The 27785-nt window shown below is 39.0% G+C and overlaps 1 protein-coding gene across 2 annotated transcripts in view; it reads left to right on the forward strand.

The window, feature by feature from the left end:
- The first annotated feature begins 4166 nt into the window (after window positions 1-4166).
- Window positions 4167-27785, forward strand: part of C2H8orf34 (chromosome 2 C8orf34 homolog) — a 172327-nt gene continuing 148708 nt past the window's right edge. Inside the window, exon 1 of one of the 2 annotated variants that reach the window (XM_032180823.1) lies at window positions 4167-4720. In XM_032180823.1, coding sequence (XP_032036714.1) covers window positions 4652-4720 — 69 coding nt within the window. In that variant the 5' untranslated portion in view covers window positions 4167-4651. The remainder of the gene's footprint in view (window positions 4721-27785) is intronic. The other variant, XM_032180824.1, reaches the window with a different exon arrangement.

Below are 27785 nucleotides of genomic sequence, written 5' to 3' on the forward strand. Positions count from 1 at the left end.
AGCTGATAGGGATAGGGATAGCTCAATAGGGATATTATTCTTTACTGAACAGGTTTAAACAAACGCACCAAACAAGATTAGGTATACAAAATCATTAGCATGACCCTTCCAGTGATGTTATTCCCAGTTCTGTCTGCTAACTTGATGTGGGATAAAAGGCAAATTGGATATTTCAGTACAACAAACTAAGATGTTTCAATTTCTTTTGACAACTTACTATCTAAGCATATCCATTTTTAGGGGAATAACTAAATAAAAAGCTAGATGACAGCTTTCTAGGTCAGGAACTGCTAGACCTCCATTATTTTAAACAGCTTGAAGCACTGCAATATTCAGCCAGTGTGTGTGTAAGCTGTTTTAGAAATTTTTTACAACAAGGGTATGTAAAGTTCCCAGGCTGTGCTTTAGCAATAAAAAATAATGACTCGTGTATAAGGTGCGGGAACTGAGGGATTTTTATTTTCCTGAAGGTAATTTCAGCTTCATATTTTAAATACAAACATACTGTAAGAGCTATATTTAGTCAGCTGTTGACTAATGGCTCTCTTTCCTCTTCATGAAGTAGATAATGACTTTGCACAGAATATCAAACTCAATAGAAGCAGGACACAGAAATGGAAGAACTCTTTGTTATAGAGTTTTAACGTTCAAAGAAAAATTGACAGATTGAAAGCTTTATCAAGAAAATATAACCAGGTTTTTGAGGAGCACTGTATCTTTTAATGTGCCTGCTAGTTGTTTTCTTTTTTACTAATTGTTTTTGAAAGCTTTGTTAAGGAATTTCCAGTGACAATTTTGATAGTTGAAGCATAAAAAGCACAGGGAACTACAAAGCCATGTAAAGGCCTGCAATAAATTCATATATTGCTACTATAACTTTCTCTTAGATATTAAGGTATCTTGCACTTCAGATGCCATCTCAAAAAATAATCTTCCTACAGGGCATGCAGATCAAATTTTAGCTAGGAGAAAGAAAATTGTTGACTTGGCAATGGGTATTTGTGACCCACAGAGTACCTTTAGAGACAGCAAAGTCATTGGTTTCCTTTTGTTTTAGGCAGTGGCAGCTCGGACTCTCCTGAAAAACAACTTTATTTTAGGTAAAGCTTGGTCGTTTTAACTCCAGTGGGTACTGCAAGTGCCCGTAACTTTGAAAATTCATTGTTCAGTGTTTCAACTGCAGAAATCTTATTCCTGAAAAATGGATGGAAAGGAATTACATAGAATGCTATGGAATTACTTAATGGAAGCATACTCTACTTGAACTAAACATATCAAAACACAAAGAACCTACCAAAACATGTCAATGTGACTGTACTTTTCTTCCTTTGGTGAGCAAAGAGAATGATGAGAAAACAACCAAAATACTATAGTTAATATGTCTGGATATCAGATATTATAGGTGCAGCCAAAGGATGAAAACTGAAAAGAGTCATCACAAGCATCTTAAAATTACACACATACCCATTTTTTATATCTAAGGATCATAGGATAGCACAATACAGAGACTATATTCCACAACTGGGCTGTAAAGTAATTGAGTGTTCAGTTGCACATGCAAAAATATTGCTGAGAGCTGATTGGGACATGCATAAATTTATACTAATTTTAATCCAGGAGGTGGTTGTTTTTTAAAAAATCTGATGCTTCAATATTAAAATGAAAGTTCATATTTAAAAAAAACTGTGTTAATATCTATTTTAAAATAAACTGAGAAGACAAAAGGGACATACCCTGACTTGTGTTTATTTATGAATCACGGGCATTTATTGGTAGGTGTCTTAGTGTGGTGTACCTTTAATCTACCAACAGTTTTAGTGCTCTCTTTGAAAAAAAAAAAAAAAGTAAAAAACGCTAACAGTGAAGTTTCTTTTCCTACTCTGTCATGTCACTGAGCCTATGCTCTCTGCAGGAGATACCTGCACTCCCATACTTCAGCACTCACAACTTTCTGTTAGAGAGCTGCAGGTGACTTTCCACAAGAGAACAGTAACATGAAGCTCTTGGTAAGGAACCGCCTAACTGAAGTGCCTAATCCATATCAAAGGATAACATCTCAGTTAAGTGTTATGGGAAAATGTGGATTTATGGGGGTATGTCTGTTTGGAAAGCTAATTCTGCATTTTGCTTTAGAAGATTTCCCACCACAGCAGGATTGTTAGTGCCACCTGGAATGTCTGGATTATATGTTCGGGGGACAGTTTAGAGAGGGAAAATGTCTAGGGAAATAAAATCACCAAAAAAAATTACAAACGGTATCAGAAAGATCCATCTTTGGAGATGGTCAAAAGCCTTCTGGACATAGGTGGAAGCACTTAGGTCTGGACAGCCCTGTTTGAGCACTGTGTGTGGACCAGAAGACCTCCAGGGGTCCTTTTCAGCCTCAGCCATTCTGTGGTTCTGTGAAAAAGAAACAAAACACTGAAATGAACAACAACAATAACAAAATCTGAAATTTTAACACTGAGATCTTGGGTTCTATCTAATTGCACAACATGCAACTGTAGATAGTTAAGTTGTCTTTAAAATCTCTTTTAGTAAGTCCTCTTTCCTATTTGTATTGTATAGTCTTTTTTTTTTTATTATTATTTTTTTATTTTTATTTTTATTATTTCTCTTATTGGCCTCTGTAGAGTTTGCAGGTCCTGGTGCGGTCAGGTCTCAGCAGGTCCAGAAGCACTGCTGCTTTGAAAAGTCAGGCTGTGTAGGGCTGTGGAAACATATGTTCTCATTTTTGGATCGTGGGAGGGAGGCATCATTTTGCAAAGTGGGAGACTTTTATCTATTGGAGCAGTCTGGGTTATGGTGAGACTTGTGAAATTTTACAAACATCCTCATCTGATGGGAATCATTAGAGCCATTATAGAGAACCTGCATCACTGGCAATTACCCTTATGATTGTATGATCCTCATTAGACTGATTAAACTCGCTTAGCACCAGCCAAGGTAGCTGTACTTCAGTGGAGACAATATGCTAAAACTTTGAGCTGATATGAATTTTAGAAGACTCGCTAACAGCAGATTAGAAATCCAAATACAAAAAGGGCAATCCTTCCTAGTACCAAAGAAGACAAAAGCTCTGCCTCACTGGGATGAATAGTGAAACTGAGCGTGTTCCAGCAAAGCTGTTAAAGGATTCTACAAGCTTTTGCTTATGTTACAGGGTATGAAGCAAAGTGTCTATATAACAGACTTACACTTGACCTCCTTCTAGGTAGAGGCACAAGTTTTAGGTCAGTTAAGAGGTCTTTGAAGTCAAACAACAGTCAGTGTGGGAGCAGAACTCATGATCTTTTGACTCCTGACAAAATTCATCCTTCTTTAATGGTTTCTGAATCAGGAGAGCCTTGTCCTCCTGTGTTCGCAGAGCACAGCTTAACTGGGAGCGGGTGGCCTGATTCAGCAGATGTGCAGAATGATCCCAATACCTCCAATACCTGAGTGTTCTTCAAAGCTGTGTTGAGCTTTTAAAAAATTCTCATGAAAATATAAGATATGCTTTTTTATTATTATTATTTTATTTTATTTTATTTTTTTTATTTAGGAAAAACAGCTGAATGTTGGTACAGCAGAAACAGTTACTGCAGGGTGTCAAATCCTGAGAAGAATATTTCTTGTTTGTTCTTCTCTAAAGAGAAATAATAACAAAAAAAAATATGTTTAAGACTCTGCTTGTGGAAAAGGTGGGGGAACTAATTACTTCAAGTGGAGAAAGAATAAATCCTGATGTAGCCATTAACTCACTACTCTGCAAAGCGAGCTAGAAATTTCTCATTTACTCCACCAGCCCTTGGCTACTGGAGAAGACTCGACACGACCCGTGACCAGCGAGCATCTACTGAGGTACCTGAACTATTTTATTAAGATGCTCGCAGCCACAAATCGGGAATTTCATCAGGATCACGAGAAAGGTAATGTTTTAAGGTTGAAACACAATTAAAAAAACGCAGGAAAAGCGCTGGCTGTGCCCCTGCAAGCCCACCGCCCGCTCTGAGATAGCCCAAGTTTGGGCGCTGCGTTCAAGCCCCTCAGGGCTGAACTTTGAGCCAGGGGAGCGGGCAGGGCATGGCCGGGCTGGGCTGGGCAGGGCTGGTAGAGCAGGGCCGGGCAGGGCAGGGCAGCCCCCGCCTCCCGCCCCTCTTTTCTCGCCGGAGCCCGGCCGTCAACAGGCGCCCAACGCCGCGGCGCTGCCCGGAGCCCCCGGCCGCTGGCTGAGGGAGCGGCGCTGTGGCGAGGGCGGCAGCTCCAGCCGCGGCTGTGCCCGTAACCAAGGCGCTGCCAGGCGGGCACACACACACACACACACACACACACTCACACCCTTCACACGCTCACACACGCACCGCACACACAGCTCGGGGGCCGCCTTTGCAGCTCGTCCCCTCCCTGCACCATGCTCCGCTCCAGGCAGCGCCTGCCCGCGGCTCCCTGAGGGGGTTGAGCCCGCCGCCGCCGCCTCCAGCCCGGCGGAGCGGGCGGCTGGCACCCGGCTGCCTCCCCCCTTGCTGCCGGGTAGCGTAGTTAGCCCCGGCCCCGGGACTTCGGGCAGCCCTTGGGCGGCGCGGGGAGCGAGCCGGGAGCAGCCGGAGGGACCTCAGCCGCCGCCGCCGCCGGGGGAGAGGAGCTCCAGCCCCCGCCTCCGGAGCTCTTGATGGCGTCTCACCAGCAGACCAGGATCCAAGCCTACCTGGAGAAGAACAAGATCGGGCCCCTCTTCGAGGTGAGGCGGGCTCCCCCCGGCCCCCTGCCCTGCCCTGCCCTGCTCCGCGCCGTGCCCCCGCGCCCCTCCGCCGCGCCCCGCAGCCCGGCTCCCCCTGTGCCGTGTGGCGGCGGGGCCGGAGGGGCAGGTGCCGCTCCCAGCCCAGCCCGGGGACGCGGCCGGGAGGGCGAGAGCCGGAGGGCTGCTGCTGGCTGGGGAGCCCGCCCTCGGGACTCGGCTGTCCTACAAAAAACTCTCTGGCCGGCGGCTCTCCGGGAGGTTTTATCCGCAGGCGTACGCTTGGGAACCTTCCTTCTGCTCCAGGTTTTGCTTGGTGTTACGGAGAGGCACCCACTTGGATCTGGAGATGCACAGATGTGCATATTTTACTATTTCTGTGCATGAGCTGTGAATACTTGGAATTTAAAAGGGTACTAGAGCAATCACGCCTATTAGCATTTCATCGTCCTGTTTCTCATACGATTTTTAATCTAAATGCACATACATTATTCTACTCTGGCAGTGTTATCCCGAGACACGAGTCTCCCTTTCTTGCTATTCAACTTGCTCTTAGTCAAGCTCGCTACATATGAGATCTCTTTTATTCTGCTTTGTAGGTTCTGAGAGTATAGTGTGGTGGCAATCTGGTCATCAGTACAAGCTTTGGGTAGCCTTTGTCAGCCTGAATAACAGAGGTGAATTATTTTTTTTAACCATTTGCTGATGGTCAGTTTTTATATTTTGCATGGACTGAGGCTAGTACGACACATTACATTGCTTCAGCGTCAGAGGTGTTAGATGTTTTCATTTTGCGATGAATAAAATCCTATTTGATCGAACTGTAACTGAGTACTAGGGAACAGTTGGTGGTTTTTCTAGCCCGAGAATTCACAGGAACTGAAACATTTGTGCAGTTCAATTTCTGAACAAAAGCCTGTTCCAGTCAAGGCAGTTGCTAGGTCTGTGTAGGTAACTGACTCCTGCTTCTTTTGGTGGGAGTTAAGTGCCTCACGGTTGTTGAGGAGTTGGGCCTTGACAGCTGTCACTTTCTTCTAAATTTTCATTAGCTAACACATTGTTTTACACATTAAAATTCAGACGACTTGACATCACTTTTTTATGTTTCAACCTAGTTTCTCAGTAGTGTACGATGCTAATTTCTATTGTGGTAATAGTATGATGCTTTAGCTATCAACGGCAGAGAAAAAAAATGAAGAAGTTGTATTTGTTATAGCATTTCATACATTGCAAAATACTTCACTCGTCGCTATGATATAGGGATTTCATTGTGGTTGAAAGAGTCTGTGGAAAGCTGTTCACATCCCTTAAACCTTGCAGACCGTCCACAGGTGCTCCTGGGCACCAGGAAGCGATTTTTTGGGTCTAAGTGAATTTTGCACACACAGATACTAACTAGGGAGTGGATACTAAGCAGTAGCATTTGCATAGCTGTTGAAAGTTACTGTAGTCCATAACACTAGGAAGAAAGTGATCATAATTCTCGTCTCTATCACTTCTTTATTATCCATTTAAGATCTACTTGTCTTATTTCATTTTGGTGATGTACTTTTTATTCTCAACAGTTTTTGAAGATCTACAACCTGTGCTTGATCTTGTCTTCCACTTACTGAGGGCTATGTGTTTTTGAAGTTGACAGGAATTGATCAAAAACTATGCATAGGGTCAAGCTTATGCTCTATATTAGTGTTTCTATTATATATGCATTGTGGTGTAACAAGAATACCGTGTGTTCACAGTCAGCACATCATTTTTTCATGTCTGTAAAAGTTCTGATATGTTGAGAGACCTATGTTAGTCTTTTATTCAGAAGCAGCCAGCATTTTCTTACGCCACTTGTGTTTTTGATGCTAATTAATCACCAGTTGTCATAGATGACAGCCATCTTTTTTTTTTTGTTGTTGTTTTTGTTTGGCAGTGAGTACTAATTTTCTAATACCAAGTCAGAACAGAGTAGACATGGATTCAATTTTCTGCCGTGTTATTTGCTGAGCAGGTTGTGACTGTAATTGCTCAATATATGCTTCAAGCCAACGTTTTAAGGAGCGCATACAGTAACATTGTGAAATTGAGGGCAATCACAGGAAAGAAGAAAGTGGAGAGAGAACATGGAGGCTTTCTGAGGTGAAGGCAGGGATGGCGGTGCGTAATCAGATCATATTGCATACCTGCAGAAATGAACGGGCAGGGATCAGGAGGATTTAACACCACAGATCTTAATTAAGACTATTCTGCACAGCGAGCTGATGGCTGGAGTACTAGGTGGCTTTCTGATGATGAGGTGTAATTCCCCTGCATTATAGTCAAGGGTGGTGCATGCAATTAGTTGCCCATTGGTCATTCTATTCCAGTTGCTCGCTCTTCTTCTGATAGTGTATCTTCTCTCCTCTCTGGCCTGTGTTTGTGGCCTTCTCTTACCATCGTAAGGGCTTTGTGTACTTCATTAACCAGCAGTATCTACCTAAGAGCATCTGTTCTTTTGGACTTCATATTTTTTCACCTTCAGCTCATGCTGTATATGCAGATGAGTACACTTTTATTTCTTCACCAAATTTTTGTATGATTTGACACTTGAATTATCTTGCTGTGAAAGTGTTCTAGAGAAGTACTGGCATGTGAGGTGCAAGAAGACTATAGGCCCTCCTTTTGTTAAAAAAAAAAAAAAGTTGTTTCTATCTCTAAAAGAAAGGTGGGAGTAACCTTCTGGGGAACGAATTAATGAGCAGAGGCTGACTCAGCAAGCATCAGTCTCCTGCTGACTACCAGAACCTGTTAACAGATAGTAGGAAGTCCTATCCAGTCAGCTATGAATGGTAACACACACATTCACTTGACTCCAAGCATTTTTACTAGTTAAATTCTTATTTATGGCTTAAAGGTGGGAAGGAATGTGGGTGGGAACTAGTGTGTACATCTGAGACTGTATCAATTTTAGGACTTAAGACAGATTGAGAAACAGCTTAGATACTTCAGCCCTATCTCCCTCTGTTGAATATAGGTCCTGAATTTATTTATTTTTTTCAGAATTGCTACTTAGCTGCCATTTCATTTTACAGGTGCTGAAAGTTTTTTGCAGGTAAAATTCTCCGTGAACCTATAGGTCAACTTCTAGATGACCCAGGCCATGCAGCTGTTATTAGTACCGACAGTAAGCTTTTAAACTGACCCTCTAAATTCTGTCAGATTCTGTTAGGTTTCAGGAACTGACTTATCTATCCTGTTGTGTGTGTGTATGTTTTTTTCTTTTTGTTGTTCTTTTTTCCACTTTGAAAGTTTAGACATCTCCTGTAAAAGTTTATTGGCATCTGGGAGCACTGTGGTCAGACACCTAGTTTAGATTTGAGGAATGCCCCTTAGAAACACCTCTCTTCTGTGATGTTTGTGGCAACCCTTAGCATAGCACTGCCTGGTTTTATTTATTTATTTTCCATTTGAGCTTTGGAATGTAAAAAGAATTCTAAATTTGAATTGTTTCTGTGATGAAGGTTCACTGTTGTTTTTTTCCATCTTTCTAAAATGTGAACAGGAGGTATGTGCCTAAAATTGGCTGGGACAGAGTATTCAGAATCTGCACCCACTCATTTCTGTCTGAGTGAAGTATTGACCCACTTTGCATTTCAAGCATCCAATCCAACAAATTCTTTTCTTGTGTTAATAATCTCAATGAATAATTGTAATGCCTGTGAGTATCTATACATTTAGACTTCTGTGCAACTGCATCTCTTCGGCATTTGGTTGTGTTCTCATTTGGGCAACCTGACAGTTTCTACGAATTTGAAAGCTGGATCAGCACTCTTAAGAACAGCTTGCAATAAATCTTCAAGAGCTCCGAGATAAATTTAGTGTTTGGGAGTTTTCTTATTTATAGAACTGCAGCTAAAAAGAATCAAGCAGGTATATTGTTGTTATGCAAACCAGGAAACTGTAATTTGAGTTATAAAACACCAAAATAACTTCTCAAAGTAAACATACCTAAGGATTTTTCTCAAAGTAACGTGGGCTTAGAAATATAATTAATTCTGAACAACATAAGGATTGTGTTCACATGATCACACTTACCTTGTTTTCTTTTAGCAGACAAAATTCCTGAATCAAATACAATAGGAAACTTTTTTTTTCCCCCTAAATGGATTATTACTATTAGTGTATATTGTCCACCAACTTCTATTATTTAATTTTAATAAAGGAGCTATGTTTCTAGCTTAAACTTAAGCCTTAACATACCCTAGTGCACCTGCTTGGTGAATTACACTACTTATAGTGCACCTTGTGACTGAATTAGTCAAAGTTGGGAGTGAATTTGGGAGTATAGGCCATTTTCTGCAGGAACATTTTCCCTCAGTTCTTAAATGTACAAATGTAGGGACAGTCAACTTCAGTGTCTCAGTTACCGGTTTAAGATTACTCACAATACCAAATTATTTTTTAAGGTACAGTATCTGTGATGTGATTGATAGGGATGCTTTCACACAGTTGTTTTCTTTTGAACTTGCTCAAATTATCTTTTATTTTATGTTGATGTTATGCTTAATTGGTTAGATTCTGTCCCTAGCATGGTAGAGTCTGTATTCTGGATGATGTGAATTTACCCAGAGAAGCATTCAGTTTGAGGAATTTAGATGAAGCTTTTGAAAGACCAAGTTTTTCAGTACCTAGACATGATGAGCATAATTTGAAGTACTACTAGGTTATCTAGTGGCATTGTTTCAGCCCAGCAGTCCCCCCGTCTTTCAGAGGAGCCAATGTTTGCTGTTTTTCAAAGGATGTGTGGAAGCTAGCATTGGTCTGGAAATGCCTCATTGTTACCCACGTTGGGGCTGGAGGATCGTAGGTAAATTTTAATTATGTTTTTTTTGTTGTTGTCTGCTGCAGTAGGACTTTGTAGTAGCCTTGATGTGCACTGAAGTAAAAGAAAGGGGAATGAAAGTCAAATGGAAAAAATGACGCAGAGAAGTCCTTTGTTTTTCAGAGCGTTCGCTATGCCTTCAACTAGTTGTCTTGGTAAAGTTGTCTTTAAGGGAAAACAAGTCAAAAACCATAATGGAAATGATAAACAGACCCTTTCCCATTAACAAGCAGTTCTATGACCTTTGGTTTTTGTTTTTTTGCTTGAGTTCTGTGACCATTAAGGTGCAACAGATGTCAGAAATCTTCCTGTGAATGAGACATGCATAATTCTTCTCTCCTGTGGAACAGGGTTTAAGAAAAGAGGTCTGCGTTGCATGAGATGATACGTTTTGATCCTTCTACTTCACTAGCTAATCTTCTAACATTTGAAAGAACTTGCATTTTTGTGATGTCTGTATCTTTGAGAAATACTGAAATTAGTCAAAGCCTTAAAAATATTGGAAATAGATAGTGAAAGAGGTCACAGGTACAGGTGTGGTCACAAACATACACAATAATCACATAAACCTTGTTTCCAAAAACATTGCTTTACCAAAAGGGAAATAGGAGCTTTCTTATTTGCTTTAAAAAATTCTTTTGGACACAAGGTACCCAAAGAAATCATTATTAAATGATTTAATCTGATTTAAATCATTAAGTCAGAGTTAAATTATTTGTCTAACAGTAATAATCAAATGTGAAAACTTGTATCTAAAATACGAAATTATAAAACGGAGGATGCATAATAGTTTCATTTTGTTATGCTAGCTTTTAATGTTTTTAAACCTGTAACATGACAATTACTTTGTTTCTTTAGATGGGGTGCAGAAGGCATAACTATCTTGCCATAAAAATAAAATAGCTGGGAAACTGAGGAATAGTTCTCAATTGAGTTGCTCCAAGTCCCCGTGGAGCCTAACTGCTCCGTGCTAAGGTCTAGAGCTAGTAGATGTTCCTGTTTAAAATAAAATGAGTCTAATATCTGCACTCTAGGACATGCAAGGGAACAATGATGGGTTTGGACTTTTTTCTGGCAATCTCTATAGTAATGAGTCAGCCTGGATCAAAATAAGCCTATTATAACTGCTCTTTTTTCTTTGCTTTTTATTACATTGTGAAGTCTCTTCCAAGTTTTGGATGATATTTAGTGCATGGTGTTAATTAAACCTGAAGTAAGCTCTTCAACTGTTTTGATTCTTTTGATTAATCCAATCTCTTGGTACAAAGGACAAATGTAAATGTCAAATATTAAATAAAAAACTTTAATGGCCTTAACTCAGACTTTAATTTCTTTCTAATGTACTCTTTGTAGTTACTAACTTACACTTTTCCAAGTGTGCTAGCTGCTATCCATGCCAGAGAGTGAGCACTGTCAGCCTTCTGGCTGCTTTGGAGATTCTGAGGGGGAGTACAATTCTAAAAGGGTTGGGCAGCCAGTACCTGAGATGGAACTCCTGCTACATGTGATTTGCCTCTTCACTTCACAGAGCAAGTGGGTTTCTTAGTTAGCTTCTTTATTTTGCCGTTGACTCAACAGACACACCTAGAAGGATGCTGGCTCACAGTGTTTGTTTCTTCTAAAAAAAAGAAAGTGTTACTTTGTAAACTGAAGCATTAAAATAAATGAGTTAGGAACATAATATTCAAAAGCATTGTAACATCATGTTCTATTACAGTTTGGCTCTAATTTTGAAGGTCTAATCAGCACTCTGTCTTTTTTCAATGTCTTTTCTTCCCACTCTGTCCTTCCCATTTTCTGTCTTGTTTATATCCGCATCCTTTCACTGAATGTCCAGTCCTCCAGCAGCCAAGTGTGTTTTTTTTTTTGTTTTTTTTTTTTTCTCATTATCGCCTCTCTTTGCTATTCTTCTGCAGTTTTGTCTTGTTATTATGTTCTAGCATATTCTCCTGTTATCTGCATTTCCATTCTGAAATTCCTCCTGTATACCCTCAGTTTCCTTTTACCTTTTGGTTTTGCAGACACAAAAAAGGAATAATTTAAAAAAAAAAAAAAAGACTGATAACTTGTTATTGTGATTTGCTTTGTGCTTTTTTTTTTTTTTTTTTTTTTTTAAAGCATATGTTCTTTTGTATGAGTAAGAGATGTACTTTATGTCTGGATAAAGGGATACGACTTCAGGCATTTTTATGTTCACCAACTTAAACTTAAATGGAACAAAGACTACACAAACCTCTTATTGTCTGTAATATTCAGATAAAAATGAGGTTATTTACTGTTATTTTCTGTTCTCATTCTTGTACGTATGCACACTTTTCTTATTCTCCTAGCTGTGAAATGTGAGAGAGAGATATCTTCTCTGCTGAGAGATGATGCTTTTCTACCTGAAACCATGAGAAATAGTTAAAACCTAACTGGAAGCAAAATCACTTTGAAATAGAACTGTGGTAGGAAAACGTTTCTCTCTTGATGAAGGCATTATACTGCTTGAGTAATCAGTGAAAGTTATGAAAAGCAGCTCTCATTTGACAGGAGGAACAAAAATTTAATTCTGTGATGTAGGTAAGGATGTGTTTCAGGTGATTGTGCTCTTTATGTCTTTACCAATGCCACACAAGCATCCACATCTGCTCTCAGTGTAGAGGGTAATACCTTTTTAAAAGGATTGCAACAGATACATTTTTGATGGCCTTAACTTTTGTGTCAGGTATCCTATGCCATGCTGTGTTAATTTCTCTTCTGGCTACTCCTTTTCACTGAATAGCTATTTTTAGTTCCAGCCATAAGTGCTCAGGGAGAGTCCTTAGGCTGAAGTTACAATGTCCCTCTTGTTTTGCTCTTCTGTTATTTTGGGCACTTTTCTTTCCTTATTCACATAAAATTCAAGTTAATTTTTGAATTAAACATACAGTTTCCAGTGAAACACCTCAGTTTTAAAGGTAACTTCAAATAGCAGTGTGAGAAAATGTGCTACGGTTATAGGAAATGCCCATACAAAATGAAGAACATGTGAACTTGCTTTTCCTTAAGCAGAAGACTTTTATATCAGTCACCTCTTGCAAAATTTCTGTCCATACAGAGAGTGGAAATTGCTACCTTCTTGTGTACTTACACGAAGGATTCTTTCTCTCTCTGCTTTTTGCCAGCTCTCTGCAAAATTCAATGAGTAAAATCACTCTATTCACACACCAGATTTCTCTATAGTAGCTGGAACAATAAGCTTATCAAGCTCTTTTGTTGGCTTCTGGAGGAGCTGGTTTCTGGGACAAGAATCATGAGAGTTTAGGTCTTTTCATCTGTGAGTCTTTTTAATTAAATCTTTCCTCCCCTCATACTTGTTTTACTCTTGTAGTTTCACACTCTGAACCACAGGTTCTGAGGCTGATCTAATAGCCAACTGCTGCAGGTCCCTTGTCTTCAGCCCTGGTTGCCCAGTACGTGCTCTCACCAGTATGAGCACTGGTGGCTGTCTGATTCTACAGCTGTCCTGTCTGGGAAGTTGAAATGGAAGAAAAGAAAGTCTGCAAAGTGAAAGGGGTTCTGTTGGTTTAGCTTGGTGGCTCAGCCTGTGGGCTGGTGAGGAGTGAACTGATGGCTCAGGAGGGAAAAAGTGCGTGGCCAGAGAGTGAGGGCAAAAAGAAGCGCAGCTGCCTTCCTCTGCAGCAACAAGCTGTGATGGGCATAAGTGATCTCTGTATCACTCCCTGAGTTTAAATAACTGCTCAGTTCTGTGTACCACAAGCTTATGTGCTTAAATTAGCTTCATACTGCTGTTGACTTTTAAAGGTGCAGTTCCTCATAGGTGAGGAGAATGTCACGGAACCCAGTCCAGTCCTGTCTGAGACGGAGCAGCAGAGGGAATTGAATAATTAGTGAAGACAGCCTAATGAAGTAGGAGGAAAAGAACCACGTGAATAACACTGAATGTGAAATGGAAGGGGATGGGATACAAAGATTAATGCTGCATTGCCAACACATTATTTTTCTTTTCTATTTGTTTCTAATAATATTGTTCTCTACAGTTATATGGAATCTGTGCTTTTTTTTTTTTGTTTTTTTCTTTGTAAGAAAGGTATTGGTGTTTGTGGTTGCTGAGAGGTAAATAGAAGAACGTATTAACTTCTTCTCATCTGAAGAAATGTGCATGTTTTGCAGTGTCTGACTCAGACTTTTACTGCTTGGGTATAGATTTGCCAGGGTGTTAAAGGTGTCTTTAGCACTTATATTATCACTGGCTGCTGTGCCATGAACTCCTTCATCAAGATTGCATTGCAGTACAATTTGGTAAGCATTGCATCTCTGTTGACATTTGTATGAGTGGAAGAGTAAACTGGTGATCGTGGAGGATTCTCTGATCAGATATCTATCTCAAAGAAATTTGGAATGATCCTTTAAGGTCCTTAAGTTCTTTTCTGCACTTCCTAAGTATTTTAAAGATTCTTTTCTTTACTATTCTAATCAGAACAAAGTAGAGATGCCCAGGAACACACAAGCTGAGGACAAGGACACAGTTTGCACATACAGAAATCCCTCTGGGTCTGCCATCATGAAGCATCATCCATAACTGCTCTGAGGATGAACTCTGTTCAGGACTAACCTTGGAGAGAATGCAGGCTGCAACTTACTGAGTGTCTTGTTAAAACATGTACTTTTGCATGATCTAGAGCCCCCAGAAAAAAAAAAAAAATCATATTTCAGAGCTCCTCCTAAGTGTGCCCTGGTTCAGAATATTCAGAATAATGTCCGTAGATAATAATGCCTGTAGTCTAAGAAGCATAAAGATGGTGAAGCTATTTGGAGATAAAGGCTGAATGGAGACTTACCAACATGGAACAAATGAGAGATGCACAAGGTGAAGACTAAATTACTGGAGCATCAGATTAAACCAAGATTTCTTATCCCGTGATGCAAGAATACCTGAAAGAAAATGATAGCAGGGATGAAAAAGGAACAAAGGTAAATACGAAACTCAAGGTATTTTCTTCTGTGTTTTCCTATGGTAATAGAGGAAAGATTAGAAGAATGAAGTTGTCAAAAATGAAGATCCACTTAACATTTGCTTAAACACCAAAGAACTTAAAGAGTCAGGAGAGGAAATAAAAGCATTCAGTAGGTTGGGTATCGAAATGGAGTTCCATTATCTGGCTTCTGTTCCTGCTTGTGCAACTGTTGTCCTGCTGCACTGCTCACATGTATTATTCTGTGCTTGTGTTTCACCTTCCTTTATCTGTCTTGTTTATCTGCACGAAGACTGCAGGCTCCTCTGGTTCTTACAGGTCTCATTTGGTTTAGGAGCTCTCATAGCAGGGCCCTGAGCTTGTACGGCCCTTGAGCTTCCTGCTCTTTCTTTGTACTGCCTCAGTGCCTGACAGTGCTATTAATCCCATTAATTGGTTCCATGTGTTTTTTTTTTTTTTTTAATTTTTTTTTTTTTTTTTTTTTTTTTTTTTTTTCTCCCCTTCTCAGTGTGGCCCTTCAGAGCATTTGAGAAGTCTCAAGGCTGCAGCACAGGCCATGTGAGCACGCCCTGTTCCTACAGGGAGCTCTGCTGTAGCCACCGAGGCCCTGATTTACAAGAGCAAGGCCTTCACTCGTAACCAGGCAGAGCTAGTCTAACATTAAATTAGCAGCAATCAAATCATCAGGAAGCTTTAATTGGACAATCACTGTCAGGGTTGGGAAGTTACTTGCTGTGTCAGAAACAAACAAAAACATACATGAGTGATTTGCATGCATTGTTTTCTAAATAAAAAGCATTGGAGAATGAGATTAATAATGCTTTGGCTGTTATTAAAAATAGCTCTGCAACCCAAAAACTTAGCATGTCTTCTAAAATTACCCAGATCTCAGTTTCTAGAAATGAAGAGATTCTTACTTGCCTAAGCCATTGTGCTTTTGATGGTAGAAGTATCTGGTGAGAAACGATGGACTAACTGCAGTTAAAGGTACAACTCATTTATGTTCCCTTAAAAATTACCTTTGCTACCAGCTGAAAGTTCTCAGTCATTAGTACAGTAATACTTACTTAAATACACAGAAATAACATCTTGATTCTCTAGCTTTCATATAAAACATAGTCCTCTAGTCTTTTGTTTCAAAACCTAACCCAGAGGACAGCTTATGGATGCAGCAGTTAGTGTCCTGTGTAGGTTAGCAAGGGCATGCTGACTAGATTGCCTGTGACAGTTTACAGGAAGGAGATATTTGAGGCTCAAATGACAATTTTTGGAAATATACTAGTTTTGTTTCTGTGCTGCAGTTACCTTGTTTGAAATAGATAGTTATTTTAATAAATTGATCCATATAATTTAATTATTAGAGCTCATGATTTCTGATGACTTTTTTTTTTTTTAATGCTGTCTTTTTCCTTTTTACTACACTCTTTTTCTTGTGAAAATATTTAGTCATTAACTTACATTTTTATTACACAAAGCCCTATATTCATATTTTTTCTTATTTTTTTTTTCACACTTATGCTTTGCATAATATAAAAATGGTTTTATTTTTGTGATCATATATGTAACTTATAGGTTAAATAACTGACTGAAAAGTACATCCTGATTATGTAAGCTGATATTTATTTTGCTGTCCCCATTATCTCAGGCCTACTTTATTTGTGGGCATGATATGATAAGTGTCAGCTTTAAGCCTCTGCAGCCAATGCACTTGTCCTCCCAGAGGCCAAACAGAAGTATCTAACATCCCCTTATTTCAGGGACTCTTTTCAGTTCAGTATTGACATAGTTTTCAGCTGCTCTTTAAAGGTAATGTGAGGAAGATTTTTTTACATTACACACTTTGGTGAAGAGTCCATAAAGCCTTGAGCATTCAAGTAACTTTTTGATGGAAGGAATCAGGAGTAATCCATGAGACAAATCATAAAGGTGATTTGTCTATATACATATTTCAGCTTTTTTTCCCAGTAGCATTGCTTATGAATTGGATTTGAATGATCTAATTTTCATCCATAAGTGCTGGTGGTATACTGAGAAGTAAAACAGAAAAAGATCCAATAATATGATTGATAATATAATATGAATAATATGAATAGTTGGGCCACTCATACTTTGGCTTATGTCTTCATATATGTTTCCATGTGTCCTTAGAATGCAGGGTATGCTATATTAAATTCCTTCCTAATGATATGATGATGACTGTATGTGGGTAGATCATAGAATAGCCTGAGTTGGAAGGGACCCACAAGGATCATCAAGTTGAACTCCTGGCTCCACACAGGTCTACACAAAAATTCAGACCATATGACTGACCTGCACAGTCCAAACTTCTTAAACTCCAACAGGTTTGGTGCCATGACTACGTCCATGGGGAGCCTGTTCCAGTGCATAACATCCCTCTCAGTGAAGAACCTCTTCCTGATATCCAGCCTGAACCTCCCCTGTCACAGTTTGACACCATTCCTGTGGGTCTTATCACTGGTCACTAAAGAGAATAGATCAGCGCCTTCCACTCCCTTTGTGAGGAAGCTGTAGACTGCAATGAGGTTTCCCCTCAGTCTTCTCTTTTCCAGGCTGAACAGGTCAAGTGACCTCAACTGCTCCTCATATGTCTTCCCCTCTAGGTCCTTCAACATCTTTGTAGCCGTACTCTGGACGCTCTCCAATAGTTTCACGTCCTTTTTTGTACTTTGGTACCCAGAACTGCACTCAGCACTTGAGGTGAGGCCGCACAAATGCAAAGCACAGTGGGACAATCCCTTCCCCCAACCAGCTAGCAGTGCTATGCTTGATGCACCCCAGGATACAGCTGGCCCTCCTGGCTGCCAGGGCACACTGCTGACTCATATTCAGCTTGCTGTCAACCACAACCCCCAGATCCCTCTCTGCGGGACTGCTCTCCAGTGTCTTATCACCCAGTCTGTACGTATAGCCAGGGTTGCCCCTTCCCAGGTGCAGGACCTGGCACTTGATCTGATAGTGTAAAATTTATGGCCATCGTTTTTGGAAGATTGACAGCAACCTGCAAGTTAAAGGAGACTACAAATGTGTTATTCTTTTGTTGTTGTTGAAAAGCACATATCCTTTAAACCTTTAAGTCTAATAAATTGAAATGTTTTGCTAAAGCCGCCTGCAGTGTTTTTGTGATGAGTTGACTTTGAACTATACTTACTTGGCTGACCTGCTTGATATTTTGGTCGTCTCTGTAAGCTCCTACAAGCTGTCTCTGTGGCTTGACTATAGAGAACAAACCGATAAATCATCTGTGGAAAACATAGGCCATCAAGATCAATGACACATTCTGTCCTTCCTCTTCATGGTTCTCTTATACATTGACCAGTAAATGCAAATTTAAATGCATTCCTTTACCCTTGTTTATGTCATGTTACCATTTGTGTTCAACTGTAATTAAGTCCTAGGTATTTTGAGGCTTGTTCTGATTCAAAAAAAAAAAAAAAATCATTTACATTGTTAATGATAGCTATTTTCCTGTAAATGTGCTTGAATGTTTTTTCCATAACTACTTCTACAGTGTTTCTGTTTAATATTTGAGCATAAAAAAATTGCCATATCATTACAGAAAATGGGATCTGATAATAATAAGGGCCATTATAATAATCAAAATGTCCTTTTAGCATCTTTTTGCTATATCCTTATTGGAACACTCAGTTTGTTTCTTCTAATGTTCTGGAACACCAAAATAATTATGTGACCCAGGCTCATTTAAAGTGTTTCCAAATTTCAGTAGTACTTCATTATAGTGCTTAAATCCAAATCTGGTAGTAGTAACAGGCCTATTGATTGATGCAACATTGAAGAACATGGACTTTGTTTAGATGCCTGGTAAAATTCATCAGTTTATTACGGAGAGCTCTGCAAGTTTTAGACAATCCATAATTCTTTTCTCAGTTGAATTCAGAATTGTTTATTGATATGTATCAATAATATTGATGTTATATATATATATATATATATATATATATATATATATATACACATATATTTGTGGGGAAAAGGAATGCTATATGTGCTTTCTACCAGATGGTTGCTTTTTGCATTTAAGCCAGTATTTGAGTGTTATTTTTATATTTTGCACAAAAGCTGTTCAAATAATGATATTCAAGTTGAAAGGGAAGCTGTGTGAGTTTTATGGAATGTGTTTTAAGAGTATGAGATTACTGTGATTTATATCAAATGAACCACAAGTTTCTGCAAGCAATTATAAACCTTTCAAGTATGGTGTTTTGTTTGTTTGTTTGTTGTTTGTTGCCTTTTTTTCTTTTTTTTTTTTTTTTTTTTTTAACTCTGAAGCATAGCCTTTTAACATAGGAAATGAGATTTGCAAAAGAAAAACAAACAAGACATTTATCTAAATATGAAATGAAGAAATGAAGAGGACAGAACCCAGTTATGTGCCACTGTAGTTCCTTTAGCAGAGCCTGCACCAACCCTGCAGCTGTGTAGTTGAGTGTTTAGAAATGTGCAGTTGGCATTGGACCATCTCCTCTGTTAAATGTGTGCCTGGCTGTAATCCACTGTATCCAACATCTATTGTATATTGTCAGCACAGTTAGATATTTTCCTGTGCAGGGTACAGCAGACACACTGTTCTTTCACTTCAGTTAATCAGTTCTCTTTTGCTGAAGAGAGCGGTTGTTTTCTGGGGCCATGTTCCCTGGGCACGATTGTAGGGCATCCAGCCTGGGAGAAGGAAGTGTCTGAGGCATGTCCCCCAGTGCTTCTTTCTGTGCAGAAGATGTGTGTTCTTCTCATGCATGGTGCTTCAGAGGAAGAGACTTTGTAATACAATGAGTCTGGAAGGCATGGGAGTAGGGTACGAGGCTTGTCTCTTCTGGCAGTGATCAGATCTCTCTCTGATTTGTAACACCACCTGTGTAAATGCAATTGTATGCTGGTTAGATATATATTCTGGCACTGTGATTCCAGTAGCTAAATCTGTGTGGGAAAAGCAACAACAACAGAAAACAGTCAAATAACTATTTATTACTGGTTACAAGGTGATATTACTGTGTTTTTGCATAGGGAATTATTTAGGAGTAGAAATAACTTGATTAGTGCACTGTTCTGATGAAAGAGCTCAAGATGAATCTTTGACATTACATCCTTCAGGATTAGAATAAAGTACAGTATTTTTTTTTAATAATAAACAAAGCTGAACATTCTGTGGATAATAGGATTGTTCTTAATATGACTACTGAATTATGCCTGCCAGTTTCTGTCTTTCTATGCCTATAAGGAATGCGGTGGTATTTTTTTACTGGGTATATTTCAAGATGTGCAGAAGGAAGGTAATAGGCTATCCTTCCTATAGGTATTTTAATCCATATCAGCTGAAAAACTCCATTATCTTTATATTGTGCTTTCTTCTGCTGGCTGCAACAAGGGAAAGGTACTATACAGTGCTAGAAATAGTCCAGACACGTTGCAAATGAGAACTCCTGGTAGATGAGGTAAGCAAATAAATGTGTGGAGGGGATCTGAGAATAATGGTTGGAGCATGCCCTTTCAGAAGGTAAGCTGGGTACTTCTTTGCAAGTATAGACAGTTAGACAGATCACTGTTTGTCTTTGGTAGGCTCCATATTCTCTGGGCTTCAATCCTCAGACATGCCAGGTATGTTTTTATTGAGACCTTGACACTAAAGGGCCCTGCTTCTCAGGGGTGTCCCAGGCAGCAGTTTGAGGATTGTTCCATGAGCTTGGGCCATTTGCACAGGCAGAGGCAATGCCTGTACCTTCTCAGGACTCAGGCAGAGCAATGAATCTGGTAGTGCTAGCAGCAAACAGCTGGGGAACCCCAGAAGGTGGCTGGAGACATGTGGCCCACGGTAGCTCTGTGATAACCTTTTCTGCTCCTGGTTCTGCATTTCTCACATCTGATTCTTCTTGTTCATGTTGTACTCTAACCTGTAATACTTCTAGCCTGTATTGTTTAGGTAAAAATTGACACCTGTGTCTGTTTTTTTTTTTTTTCCTGTGTGTGCCTCATATTCAGTTTGTTTTTTAGTTTGACTATGATGTTATTCATTCTCAGAGGTTTCTCTGCTCTGAGTAGCAGAAATGGCTATTTTAATTTAACTTGAAATGAAGAGATTATCCGTGAAGGCAAAGCATGTTAGAAAACTGAATTTTGAAAGCAATATTAAGAAAAATATATATTTTAAAAATATTAATTAAAGCAGTTTCTCTGTCTTCTCCCCCACAGAGGGGGGAAGTTATACAAGTAATTTTGACTTAAATGATGGATGGTAAAAATGCACATGGAAGCAATCGCAGGCAGATTTTACTTCCAACTGGACTAGAATCACTAATGTATCTTCCCAGTTGGGCCTGAAGTTGAATGTAGATACACCGGTATCATAACAGTTGCCAGTACCATATGCTAGCATGTAATAGATGTTAATACATGAAATGATAGAAGACTCCCTAAAGTAGAGTAAAAAAAAAAAAAAAAAAAAAAAAAAAAAAAGTAATTTGGGTTAGTTATCATAGTTATTTAAGTACTTACTGTTGTGTTATAAATTCATGTATTTGTTATCAAACTTTATTATTATATCTTTGTGCTGATGGCTTCTGCATGGCAAAAGATTACTGTATTCTTGCATTTAAAGAAACCAAAATCTTTCCATTCTGATTTCATTGTGGGTTTTGCATTTTTTTTCACTGGAAAGTACAAATGTGTATTTAATTAGACAAAAACTTCAACTGCACCAAACTGAATACATTTTAAATTATTACTAATGTAAAAGTGTTACTTAGAAATTATAGTAGTTAAAAAGGAGATTTTTATATTTATGATGAGCACAGAGTGTGAGCTGTGTAGAACCAAACTGAACAAGGTTGTGTGTTCCCAAAGGCATTTGAGAGCTATCGGGTATCCGCTTGCAAATAGTCTTCAGTGGCTTTGCTGATTACTCTGGTAAGATATTGTGTATCTTGTAATACCTGAAGAAGGCAAATCAGGGTAGCCTTTCCCGTAGCCGTGAAAAAGGATACAAGTGGCTTTAAATCAATCAAGTAAATGTTTATATGTGAAATATCCTTTTGTATTTTAGCATGCTGTACTAAAGCTATTCTGATCACTACTCCTTAGTTTTATCTAAGGAGTTCTAGCCACACTTGCAGTATATAAATTCTACAGATATAAAAGAACCCTTTGTATTTTGCTGTGGTGAAAATGAATATCCTGATTTTTCTATGGCAACAAATTCTGACCTTTCTAGTTCAGAAATATTTGTTGTATTGTTGCATAATAAACATGTAGTTCTATTTAAAAAGCTGATTATGAAATTGGTATGAAGTCTTATGAGACCAAGTCAGCCTCTCACAGGTAAATAATAGGAAATTAAGATGCATATCTGCATAGATATTCATCTTTTCAAAATGCATGAATAAAACTTGTGATTAGACTATTACCAGCAATTATTTATCTGCTTTACTAGAGAAAATTCTGTAAATGACATAATTTAAATTCTAAGCACCTGTTAACTTCATTACTTGAGTAAATACAGGGTTAACTTTGACAGCTAAAGTCAGGATAATTAAATCTGTATTAGATCTTCCCTATTTAGTTCTCTGGTAAGTCCTGTCCTCAAATTTGTATGACTGTAATTGCTGGGTATTATTCGAACTTCCCTATGAATAGTTTATTTATTTATTTTTTGGGGGTCAAGATTAAAAAAAAAAAAAAAAAAAGATTTTTGTACTTTGGCTACATAACTGGAAAGTAAAATTTATTTAAACATTAGCTCACGTTTATCTTTCTATACAGCTTGAGTAAATGTGACGTTGTAACACGATGTTCCTTGTATCCTTTTTCCATGGGAGAAGTAACATTGATTTGCCTTTTACAGATAAAGCAAGATATACTGTCTCTTGTTCCAAAAGCTATCAGAATACTGTCTGCTAATGGATATCTGATAGCTGTGAATATTTATTTTTCTGCCATCATGGGCTCATCTGTCTGCTGCTTCATGATGTCCATTATCCGATGGTTTATATATTATGTGTCACTTGCAAGGGCTGGTGAAGGTGTGGAAGACATTCAAGTGGCAGTTTGCAGAGGCAAACTTCATATTCTGGAATGATCAGGCCAAGGCTTCATTGAAAATAAGTCTTTAATGTCTGAATGAGATTTTGTGTGTGCAACACTAGCTTTGGCTTTACTGCATTTCTAAGGCATTAATGTTGGGCACACAGTAGGCATGGTCAGAGAACACCAACTCTATCAGACCTCTCAGGAGATAAGAATCTCCACAACTGTTTACATCTAAGGACTCTATTATATGGACAGAAGATCCCATAGTGGCCTTACAAAACCAATATTCTAAATTCTTTTTGAGTCATTACTCTTTAAGTGTGAGACTTTAAACATGTTAAGTGTGTTTCATACATCTTTAAAAACGATGAACTTTTATACTTGATAGGTCTCTAACTTTGAGAAGCTTAAGCTAATCTATATGAATCCAATCCTATTCAGAAACCTGAAATCCAATGTCACTATCACCTCTCTCTTCCTGCAGCTGGGGTTGCTTGACACAGTTTTGTATGCAGCCAAGATAAAAAAATTTATTCATACTAATCTAAAGCTCATAGGTACTTGCATCCTGTAACTTCATGCAGTCTAACACTGTCTATTCCCAGTTGTTACTTCTATTATACTTCAGGGCATTCTGCCCCAGGTATCCTATTGTATATATGTGTGAAAGCACCATCCAGAGCCTTAACTAGGAAAGCAAAGAACCTGTTTACCCAGGGTTTGTGTTTTTATGTTGATTTTTAATTTTTATTTTTTCTTTTATTTATTTATTTATTTTTAGAGCACTCCATCTTTTCTAGAAGATCAAAAACTGTCTTTCTTAAAATAAAAAAAAAGCACAGATCAAAGCTTACTTTTCAAATTTAAAATATGGTTAGGAGAAATAAAAACAGGATCCTTCTGTTGTTCACTTGCTCAGAGACTGTGATATCCTGTGCTCAGTGTCCTGTTCAACCTGCAGGGATTAGACACACATCCCACCTCCTTGCAGAGCAATGTCAGCAGGCTGTAGTATGGTTATTTAGGCAGCTACCTTAAAAAAACAATCTTGCATTCTGGTCACTTCCTCATGATTGGCTTTGTTTGATCCTGAAGTGTTTGGATAAAAAAAAAAAAAAGTGCATTCCTAAAGTGTATCAGATTACAGAGGTTCACTTGCAGTTTCTGTACCTGGGGTACTGTCAGGTCAAACAGATGCTATGAATATTATGGAGACTGTCAAGATGCGATTTTAGTTTGGGGTAACTAAATTTCCCGGAACTCCCAGTTAAGATATTGAAATCTTTTATTGGCCCATGGTGTCCCCAGTGCAGTCATGCATAAGCCTGCAAGCATTAAAATTATTGTTTGAAATCTGGTAATAAAAACTTTAATTTTCAGTTCAATCATTTAAAATTAAAAAGATTCACTCACTCTCTTGTGTAATAAGCCATGCTCAACAACAACAAAAAAATCTATTAGATTAAAATCATCCATTTGATTGTGCTTATACTTCAGAATTAAATTTATTGGAAGGACCCTGATTAAATAAAGTAGGTATATCAGTGGATAGAAACATTATTTCTAGTTCCAAATTTATGGTCAGTGTATGATTCTGGTATCTTAGTTTAATGAGTAATTTCAGAACAGTTTATATAGTAAAGCCACTACCTAAATACTGCTATGCAAGTGACTTGATTTCAACTTCAGTCCAAACCATGAATTGGGTCACAACCTCAAAATGGTCCAAAAGGTCTGAAAATGTATGCTGAAATTTGTACTTGGGCATTTTTATAATACTAGGATTTCTTTTTTTTAGTCTTGCAAATTCACAGAACCCCAGAATGGCTGAAGTTGGAAGGGGCTTCTGGAGGCCATCTGGTCCAACCCCTCTGCTCATGCAGGACCACCCAAAACAGGTTGCCCAGGACCATGTCTGGGTGGCTTTTAAAAATCTCCAAGGAGGGAGACTCCACAATGTTTCTGGGCAACCAGGGCCAGTGCTTGGTCACTTGCACAGTAAGGAAGTGCGTCTTGCTTTCCAGATTGTACCCATTGCCTCTTGTGCTGTCACTGGGCACCACTGGAAAGAGTCTGACTCTGTCTTCTTTACATTTCCCCTTCATGTATTTATAGACACTGATGAGATCATCCCTGAGCCTCCTTTTCTCCAGGCTGAACAGTCCCAGCTTCCTTAGCCTCTCACAGGGGATGTGCTCCAGTTCCTTGATCATTTTGATAGTTCTCTGCTGGCCCCTCTCCACTAGCTCCACGTCTCTCTTGTATTTGGGGCCCAGAACTGGACACACCACTCCAGATGCTGTCTCACCAATGATGAGTAGAGGGGAAAGATCACCTTTTGTGACCTGCTGGCAATACTTTGCCTGATGCAGCCAAGAATACTGTTAGCTTTCTTAGCAGCAAAGGCGCATTACTGACTCATGTTCCTCTTGGTGTCTACTGGGACTTTTTCTACAGAGCTGCTTTCCAGCTGGGTGGACCCCCAGCATGTGCTAGTTGTTCCTTCCAAGCTGCAGGACTCTGCACTTCTCCATGCTGAACTTCATGAGGTTCTTGTCAGCCCACCTCTGCAACCTGTTGAGGTCCCTCTGGATGGCTGTGCAGCCCTGTGGTGAGTTAGCTGCTCCCCCCAGTTGTTTTGTCACCTGCAAATTTACCGAGGGTGCATCCTATGCCATTGTCAAGATCATTAATGAAGGTGTTAAACAAGACTGGACCTGGTATTGGCCCCTGGGGTACTCCACTTGTTACTGGCGTCTAACTAGGCTTTGCACCACTGAAAACTTGCCCTCTGGGCCCAGCTGTTCAGCCAGTTTTTTCAGTCTACCTCACTGTCTTCTCATCCAGTCCATACTTCAACAGCTTCTCTATGACGATCTTATGGGGTTCAGTGCCAAAGGCCTTAATGAAGTCCAGGAAGACAATATACACTGCTCCCCTCCTCATCCATCAGGTAGTTGATTTCATTATAGAATGTTATCAGGTTGGTCAAGCATGACTTCCCCTTGGTGAATCCATGCTGACTGCTTCTGGTGGTTTTCTTCTCCTTCATGTGCCTGGAAATGTTTTTTAAAACTAGTCCAGGCACTACTCCATCACTCCATCACCTTCCAAGGGATTGAGATGAGGCTGACTGGTCTGTAGTTCCCTGGATCCTTCTCCCTGCTTTTCTTGAGGATAGGAATGACATTTGCTTTCCTCCTGTCTTCAGGCACTTCTGCCAGGTGTTTTTTTGTTTGTTTGTTTGTTTGTTTTTCATTTCCTTCATTCATGTGTGACATCAGGCTTAGAAATCTTCCTCATGCCTGCTGGTAAATTATTTGGATAAAGAAACAGTTGATGGCTACCTGCTATGCTAAGACAAATGGGTAGGCAAAGCTGAATGGCCAAGTTGAGTGCAGGACCTGGGGTTCTGTTATGTATGCCCAGAGCTCACCCCATAATTTTGAGTGTGCTTTCCTTCTCTTTTTCTGGGTGGGTGACTGCAAAACAGTTTCCAGTGGGAAATTCCTCTAGTGGTATGCTCCATTAATGTACTTGCCATAATTTCCTAAGGAAACTGTTGTTTGGAAGAGACTGGAAGAGCTCCGCTCACTATTGCTGGTGTTCTGCTTTGGGTGCTATGGTTTTCCATACGGTTAGTAGCTTTAAAAAAAAAATATATATATATATATATATATATTTAAAGTAGGAAAATGATTTTAAGCAAAATTTCCAATGTTAACAGATGACATGTAAATGTTATAAAAGTTCTGTTGTCACTTTTTCTTCACTCTAGTACTGCTATCTACAGAGGACATTGAGTAAAATAGCAGGCCTTTCTAATGTGACTAGTCATCACCAGTTGTTTTTTTTTTACTCAGCTAGCAAAATTTTGACAAGCTTTTAAAGTGATGAAATATGAAGTGGAGAAAACTTGGCATGTTCATTTTGAATGTCAATATTTCATGTATATGAAGAGCCATTTTGTTATGTGTAAATGTTTTTAACTTGACTTGTTTACATGGAAAATTCGTGGACTATGCACATTTATAACTCAAAGATACATCACAGCCTGTAATATCAAATTTGTGTTAAAGTAATTTTACAGCAAATAAGTCTTCTACAGACAGAAGGAATTATGCTTTTATGTTTTAGGTGGAATTTGGATTTTGTATTATGAACACATTAATGAATATATGAATTACTATTTACCTCAGTTGTCCAGTCATTACAATTCTAATGAATGCATTCACTTGAATAAATGCAAAACACTGGAGTATATATTTCACTTTTTTTCCATTTATACCAATAATGATGATAATAAAAGAGTGTATTCAGTATTTCCAGCCCTGCATGTTTTGCCCCAGTATGTATGTATTTTTTTATGCATTAGAACAAGAAATCCTATTCCTCTAACAAATTGTTATTGTGTTTAAGCCAGGTATTTGTTATCTATTTCAGATTGCTTTGAGATATTTCACTGATTGTTTTCTGAGTTAGCCTGACACTTTCTTTCTTAGGAAAATTCCATGTTGTGAAATGAAACAATTCCGAAACTTTTGGTGTTAGAAAAGAATCTTTACTTAGGCTATGAATTTATTTTGGATGTGGATGAGCTTTTCAGAAGTTGACTTTTCCTTTTGCTTCTGGTGTTAACAGCATTTTGGCTGTAGACCCAAATGAGAATTTCACTGGACCTCTAAAGCAATGACTCGATCACAAGTGGATTCAATTTGTGTTGCCACTAGGCACTTAGTGATTTTCTACAAAACCATAATCTTATTATTCAGTTGTATATGCTGCATGTGTACAATAGACTAAAGGGTAGAGAGTACTAGACAGTCATATGAAATGGAGGAGACTGGAGTACAGTCTATCAAGCTTGTAGCCCTTAGGAGTTCTGTCCATATGGATTGGACGTTGCCTTCTGTGAGGCTGTGCTGCCTTTGGGGGAACAAAACCCAGCGTCCAACCTACAGATAATAGTGGAGTAAAGAAAGTAGGGGTACCTGGGTTGTTGCTACCTGCAAATAACAGGTAGGCCTGTTATTTGCTGGGTGTAACACAGCTTCAGGCTATGGATGGGATGGGTGTGTTCCTTGCAAGGAATTTTAGGTAGAACTTTCACGAGCTTTTAGACAAAACATCATGTTGCCCAACTTTGGATTTAGGTGCTTCTTCTGCCAGAAAATTTAAGAGTAACTGTGTTGAAAACTGTGACTTACAA

This window comes from Aythya fuligula, chromosome 2, assembly GCF_009819795.1.
Source record: "Aythya fuligula isolate bAytFul2 chromosome 2, bAytFul2.pri, whole genome shotgun sequence".
NCBI classification, from domain to species: domain Eukaryota; kingdom Metazoa; phylum Chordata; class Aves; order Anseriformes; family Anatidae; genus Aythya; species Aythya fuligula.